The sequence below is a fragment of the Egretta garzetta genome, unplaced genomic scaffold (genome assembly GCF_000687185.1).
Source record: "Egretta garzetta isolate BGI_Z169 unplaced genomic scaffold, ASM68718v1 scaffold276, whole genome shotgun sequence".
Lineage (NCBI taxonomy): Eukaryota > Metazoa > Chordata > Aves > Pelecaniformes > Ardeidae > Egretta > Egretta garzetta.
The window spans coordinates 81,773-89,539 of record NW_009260067.1 but is presented as its reverse complement, the minus strand read 5'-3'; the positions used below and the strand labels follow the sequence as shown (position 1 = coordinate 89,539).

The 7,767-nt window shown below is 41.9% G+C and overlaps 1 protein-coding gene across 1 annotated transcript in view; it reads right to left on the bottom strand.

Moving 5' to 3' along the window:
* Positions 1-2,073: 2,073 nt before the first annotated feature.
* The window catches only part of PIAS1 (protein inhibitor of activated STAT 1), a 36,273-nt gene continuing 30,579 nt past the window's right edge, over positions 2,074-7,767 (bottom strand). The window contains exons 11-13 of the mRNA XM_009641159.2: positions 6,800-6,942; positions 6,430-6,467; positions 2,074-4,955 (exon numbers count right to left, since the gene is read on the bottom strand). Of these exons, the coding sequence (XP_009639454.1) occupies positions 4,659-4,955; positions 6,430-6,467; positions 6,800-6,942 (478 nt within the window). The 3' untranslated portion in view covers positions 2,074-4,658. The remainder of the gene's footprint in view (positions 4,956-6,429; positions 6,468-6,799; positions 6,943-7,767) is intronic.

Below are 7,767 nucleotides of genomic sequence, written 5' to 3'. Positions count from 1 at the left end.
GAACAGGTCCCCATTAACAGAAAAGGCAGGATTTCCCTTGGAACTCTCTTCCCGCTGTTCACAGTCAAGCTCGGGGTTTGGACAACCCCCCCGTCCCCTGGCGCTGAGCCCATGGGCACCGGTGCCTTTTGGGGTCTGCCCGCAGCGCCGAGTTCGGTTTCTGCCCACCGGAGCTGTCCCGGACCGTCGCTGCGGATGCACCCGGGATGAAGGGGAGCAAAAACCTCGGTTGCTTTGAGCCTGAGCGCAATCAGCTTATGAAATGAGGAGTTAATTTAGAAGCATTTGTTTCCAATATGCATCAATAGCCAAATGACAAATGATCCAATACACAGCTTAATGCTTCCCTCTTGACCGGAACAGTTGATTAACAAATCCCTTCGGCTGCAGACAAAATAAAAGCTTGTATGTCATGGGGATCGATCGGCTCAAAATCACCTTGGATTACTCCGGAACACATCTGTATCCTACCAGGCGGTTACTGCCCTCTCCGGGTGGGTGAACATTACCCAAATCCAAGCCAGCAGAGAGGAACCCACTTCCCAGACACTCGGAAAAGAAAGCAGCCTTGGCAGAGCTGGGAGAGGCACGCGGGAGCCGCTCCATGCCACAACCCCCTGAGAAGCAAAGCAGCAAAGCGATCCTGGTCAGAAGGGACTTTTGCAACTCTGAGTTCACAGAAAACACCCACATCCCCCCCCCCCCTTTCTCCTTCACCCCCCCCAGGAAACACAACATAACAGAATGCTTTTTATTACATCTAAAGATTTCTACATAAACAGGTAACATTCAATAGGTAAACCATTTTTTTTTTTTCCAATGCATATAATAAATATTTTCACTTCGTACTTTTATACAAACTGACATTGGTCTACTATACATTTTTAAAAGCCATTTACTGGTTTGGCATGCCGTATGGAAACTAAGAGAAAGTTTTAAGGCAATGGATGACAGATTTAAATTCATGGAATTAATGGTATTTTTAATATTCTGCTTATATACATTTTTCCCTTTGTTAATTAAAACAATTAACAGCAGCACTTTTGGGGACCACCAGCAATTTTCCCTTGTTAGAAATCTAAGCTCTGTTAAAAAATAAAAAAAAAAAAAAAAAAAAAAAAAAAAACCCTAGTTATGCTGACAAACCAAAATCCTCTCTCTTTAAAATGTGCTTAAAACCCTGAAATGTTAAAACTTGCAACGAAGAATTAATTTTCAGAATGTTCTCCTCACAGTCCTTAGCTCTGTGTTGGGAGGCAGGTCCAAGAGAGTCCAGCGAAAAATCTACCGGTCACCCCGTCCTTGACCGGCTCATTGACTCCTTGCCACGGAGAGGAAGGGGCGAGCCTGGAATTGCCGTCGCGTCCATCGGGATGGAAGCGCTACGACATTTGGAACGCGTGGCATAGGCGATAGCTTAGCCATGGTTTTTCAGCTTCTAAAGGAGGCACCAGCAGCGCCCTCCGAGAGCGATCCAAAGCCACTTCCACCCCGCTGTTCCACCAGCGGCTGCGTTCCCGTGTCCGTGCGCCCACGTGCGTACACACACGGCGCCGTACGCGACGCAGACACGCGTGCACGTGCACCCCGCTCCTCCAAGCGGAGGAATTTGAGGACAAGAGACCGCGAGCCTAAGGATCACAGGAGCTCTGCAATCCGCAGCGCAGGGAGCGGTGCGGCCGGCCAGGCCGCCCCGGGTCGCCCAACTGCGTCTTTGAGAATCGGTGAGCTAATGGAGGTGGAGTTTTGGAGAGACATTTGCAGGGAACTTGTAGAGAACTCAGACCGAGACTTCTACCAAGCAATGTTAACTGTGGTCAGAGGCACAGAGAATTATCAGCTATAAAGAACACCCTAGCATGAAACAGGAATACTCACAAAGCATATGAGATTAATACCACAAAGGAGGACTTCAGAACATTTCTGTCCCTTCTTTGTCGAGCCACGAGGTTAAAAAATGACAACGGTGAACTGAACAGCCTTCCCTCCCTTCGGGGTAACTTGTGAGGAAATGGAAGACGTCATCAGCCGACCTCACTTCCCGAAAGCTAAGAGAGGCAGAAAGATGCCAGGTTCTGTGTCACCACACACTCGCCACGTTTAATTTTATATGTGAATTAACAAGATTTTAATACCATTGTCAAAAGTGACATAAAGTTGCTCTTCAGGCCATCTTTAACAATACAGTCAATGGAAACGTTGCCACGATCGTCAGGAAACCAGCCGGAAGCTCTCCCGAATTTCTCCTAGGTGTTTCAGAGGCTGGGGACGGGCACGCTCCCAGTTACACGGCCGGCAGTCGCACTCCAGATTTACAAACGGTATTATAGCAAAGCATATGCTCTGAAGTTACCAGGTTAGTATTCATGACTAAAATGTATGAGATATATTCCTAGTGTAGGTTTAATCACTTCAAAATCAGACTGAGTTTAAAAAATAAGTATTTCCCATTTTCTATCCTTTTATTTATTTTTTAACTGACATTTAATAAATTATAAAATTGGTGTATGGTGAAATATATATATCAGCCAGATATGTATGAAATACACATGCATGGGAAAAACTATTTAACTCACTTTTAACTCACACACACGGATCTATAAATACATATATACACACACATATACATATAAACACAAACATTTGTTTTCAAAATTCAAGTCAACTATTTAGTGGCAGAGGGATGCTGTAAAAACACTAAAAACGATTTTGATGCCACATCATGTGAACCTTTCAAATAACCATACGACTGATCATACAGCAATACCTAATGCTACTTGGATTAAAGATTTTTTTTTCTTTTTTTTCCTTTTTTATTTTTTCCTTTTTTTTTTTTTTTTTTTTTTTTAATCAATGCAAGATTTTTGAGACAACTTCATAGGCAAAAGGTGGCCCTTGTCAATGCTCAAAGCAACTAGCTGCAATCAACAGTTTTGGACATTAAAAATTCAGACAAGAATCTGCTCATTTTAGTATTCCTTACTCTCTCTTCCTGATAAACTTGTTACCTGCACTTTCAACCAGTTATAAAAATATTTTTCACATCAGAGGAAATATTTACTCTCTCTGATATGGACTTTGGGACACAAGAGAATCGCCTCCTTCCCTCCCCCTTCTCTTTCTTTAAAGAATCTCCTGAAAAACTGCATTCCAGCTATTTACACATTTCACTCTTTAATAAGAATGGATCAGCCCAAATGACCCACCAGTTCTAAAAAAAAAAAAAAAGATTTTCCTATGCCATGCACAACTTTTTTTAAAAAAAAAGAAAAAGAGAGAGAAAGAAAAGCAACCAGGAAGTATGGCTCAACGTTCAACATAAGTGTATGGAAGAATCGGGGAAATCAAAATAATTATAAGGCCAAAAAGAGAAAACTGAATTTTGAAACCCACTACCCTAAGAGACTTCAATAGGTAGCAACACGTTGAGTACATGGGCTACAGGGTGGGGGCTTTTATATCGGGTTGGCTTTGGGTTTAAGAGACTCACACTCAACAATTAATATTAATTTTTATGAATATGAACTCAGAAGACAGTGTACCAAGACCATTACCAGCTGCACAAACCATGCAATAGTGTGGTGGGTATTTGTATTTTCTTCCTTTTGTTGACAAGTTCACTTTTAAGCAGAAATTGGATCTACTGCAGCTAAAAGTAGGTTTCTCCACACAGAGTAAGACAGGCCTCAGTTCAATAGGCCATTTATACACGCATGGCTAACTTGAAAGCACAAGCAGTTCCACAAATTTAAAACTGACACATGCTTAATATTTTGCTGATTAGGATCTTAACGTTACTTTAAAAGGATTTCATAGTAAGTTCTTCGAAACAAACCCCTACAGCCCAATGCGTCGATGCTCTTATTAGGGGCTCAATTCTATAAAAATTCCCTGTCTTGTCCCACATAAGCACAGCCAAGTAAATCCTCAGCCTGAGGTTTTATGGAGTCTGGCCCTCAAGAATAATTGGTGCACTAATGAGCTTGCAACATGCTTGATTAAAGCGTGGAATTAAAAAAAAAAAAATAAAAAAATCGAATCGTCTGAATAGAAGGTCACATAGAACCAGAAATGACAAAAAAAATCCCAACAAACCAAACCCACTCCTGAAAGGCTACGTCCTGCAAACAGAGGGGAAGCTGTGGAATAGTTTGGGTAGGGTTTATTCCGCTTTAAGCATAATAAAATCTGCACTAAATATGGGATAGGGGAATTAGATTCCACCAAAGGTAAATGTGTCCAAGAGGAGAAAAAACCTTCTCACAACTTTGAACTTTAAAAGTTCAGCTCCTTTCCTGTTTGTGTTACTGTGGAAAAAATAATGCCATCTGTGTCCAAACTAGGGGGGGAAAAGTAACTTACATGACAAATGCACAGGTGTAAAATCTTCAACATCCATAAAAATGAACTGAAGCTCCTTGTTTTTGTTAATTTTTTTTGTTTTATGGTTTTTTTTTGGTTGTTTTTTTTTTTTCTTCTTATTTTTACCAGTGAGGCCATCTTAGGTTTATATACAAAAGTAAAACTGAAAATATACTTTTGTTCTCTGTACACATAAATTTTTTTCCCTAAAAAAGGAAAAAAACTTGTCTATGTTTCTAACATAAAGTAAAACCAAGCACAAAGATTTCCTCTGACGAGTTCATTTACTTCAAAAATCAGTCCAATGAAATAATGTCTGGTATGATACCAAAGATAGACGCCGTGTCCGTGCTGCTCCTACTTGCAACTGGATGACCATGATTCTCTCGCAGGCTGTTGGAGGAAACAAGACTGCTGTTACTGCCACTATTGCTACCATTTGTGGCTGGCAGAGAACTGCTTCCTCCTGCATTCAGCTGATCGAGAAACATCTGAGATGAAGTGTATGGGAAAAAACGAGAGTGTAAGAGTTCTTGATCATCTGATGCGGAAACTGCCGCAGCTGCAGCGGCAAGAAGGGATGTGTTGTAATGCTGGGGGGGGAAAAACAACATTTGCAAGTTACATTTCAGACACCATAGTTTTGATTCAGACCAGCACAAAAGATGGTATTTGTAAGCTAAAGCTCTGACAGCTTCTGGATTTCACACCAGCTCATCTACTCAACCTTTCTGTAAGGTACGTGGAGCGATGCAGTCAACTTTTACCTCTGCAGCCCCTGATTTCTGAAGCCAAAAGAAACTGGAAATACTAGTATTATTAGAACGAACACTAGAAAGGTAACAGTATGGCAAGACACCCAAACCAGTAAGAAACGGTAAGAAGCAGCACTTTTACCTCTCAAAAAAATTCCTCAGGGGAAAAATCCCCCAAAATTCAAAGGAACATTTTGCCATCCCTCTCCTCCGCTCAAAAGTCAGAGGCCAACCACAGCTGGTGAAACTATGTGCTAATCACGGAGGAGGAAAGCGTATTTCTGTGAAAAATGCATTTACAAATAGCATGCTTAGTCCCATTAGATGGCAGCAAGGGCTGTCCCAAGTTATACTCTGCTGGGCAGCCCCTGAAAGGCAAGAACTTTAGCTACCCGGAATCAGATCTGAAATACAACCTCCCTGCAGAGTAATTTTGCTCTTGATATTTCTTTCCTCTATGATGAAACATCCATGCAGGCTATTCAGCCTTGTTTGCCAAAATTTATGCACTGGTATAATTATGCCGTGCAGCATTGGACTTCTGCACTACTGGTTTCAGAAGAATTCTCCTATCTACATTTTACTGAATATCAAGATAGCTTTTCTGAATCCAAATTCTACAGTGGAGGCTCTGGGCTTAATTATGATATGAAAGTATCCCTCTAAATTTTGTGCAATTCTCCTACTTGAGATTGCAGAACAGCCATGAAGGGACAAAGGGCAGGTGAGCCACCCCAGCCCCCTTCTTTTCTTGGGGGCACAGGAGGAAAAGTGATCAAGTGGGAGGACTTGTCACTCCAGACTCCTTTTGGGAATGACCTGCTTAGTTCCCCAAGCTGGAGGAGCCAGCATCAATCTAGCCCATTTCAGTTAGCACTTACAGAAAGGTGGCAAACATGGTATGAACAGGCACACAGCCTCAGAAATAACAGAGCTGCCCCTGACTCTCTAAATTGTGTAAAGGACTGTCAAGAGTCCCAGTGGTGGGGCAAAAGATCAGACTTCAGGTCTGAAAAACTAAGGAGGTGACCGGTGGACCTTCAGCCACGGCCAAGAGTCATTCCACAATACGACAGTGGCTGACTGAGCTTAACCCTTGGAAACTGAAACGTTTTATTATGCCTTATCCTACACCCGTATTGAGACAACGCTTATGTTTGGTCACAGTTTCTATGTGTATAAAATAAAGCTGCAGCCTGCCTGCATTTACACCTACATCATACATCTGCTCCTTCCTCGCCTATACATCTGTGCCAGCAAGTCCTTGTCAGAAAATAGCATCTGCCATATGACTTGTTTTTCCTTGACTTACCTGATTGTCTCCTGACAGGAAAGGGAAGAAATCTAAACCTGTAAAGAGCCAAAGAAAAAAATTGAGCTTCTCAAAACAAACAAGCACCTCCCCATGTCTCCACCATTTATTTTGAAATAAAAGCAGCATAATACTGATGACACTTCCGATTCTCTTTGCTACCAGAGCTTGCAAAACATCAACCTTTTAAAACCTTAAGATACTAACCTAAATTTTTATTATTTTTTTTTAACATCATCTCATCCTCTGTGGATGCAAAATAATCTTTTGCACTAACAGGCTGTCAAATGACTGCACGTTTAAATCCTTTTACAATAGTTATTATTGCTTGGAGAGCTGTACTTACAGCTGCGAACAGCCAGAAGCTCACCTTGCAAGTCATAAGGCATAGGTGTCATATGGAATGGATGCCTGTAGTCTTGGATAAGTGATGTATTGATGTAGCTGGTGTCAACAGCAGGAAGGCTTGGTGTTCTTGACACAGGAGATGCTTGATGGGGTAGATTTAAAATGCTGGAAGAAACAAAGGCTTGTTACAAGCTTAAAATACAGTCATGGCTTTCATGCTAAAAGAACAGCATTTGAAGATTGCTATTGCTGTTGTGTGCAGGGTATAACCTATTTTCAAATTTAGCACCAAGTCTACCTCTCAATATGCATTTCAACTTTGTGACGGATGCACAACAACTCCCCTATGAAATTTCAAAGCTTCACTAGAAAGCATCAAGATGCTACAGCACCTCAATGACTCTTGTAAGGGCTGTAAGGGAAGGCAATGAGCATCACGTTACCCAAATTTTCCTCTCACAATGTCTCTTTAAAGGTATCAGAAACGTTAATTCAGTCCAAGTCAGACTGCAGCCCAGAGAGCGGAAGTCTAGCAAAATGAAAAGCAAAGTAAAGCTCAGTCTCAAACAGCAGAAACTGATGACTCACTAGAAATGGCATTGGGATTTCCGCTACACATACTCCTAAGCCAGGACAAGACGGCCCTAAAAGGTACATTGAACCCCCAAGAGGCAGAAATCTGCATAACCACACAACAGGTACGCTCTACAAGGTAATTAGCAAAGGACAACAGCCAAGAACGTCTTGAAGAGTTTAAAGTGATCGCGGAGTCATTTACACCGCTGGAGCAGTAACCAGTTCAACAACAGGATCTCTTCAGTTTAGCCTCAGTTTTCATCCCTGCGTGTTTATGTAAACAGGGTGCTATTAACAGCTTGGCTACTCAGGTGCAATCAGGTTGTTCTGGCATTCTTTATTGCTACGCTACCGGCAGCAATCACTGGCAAACCCACACACTCCCATACCACACCCATGTTGCTCATTGCTCGC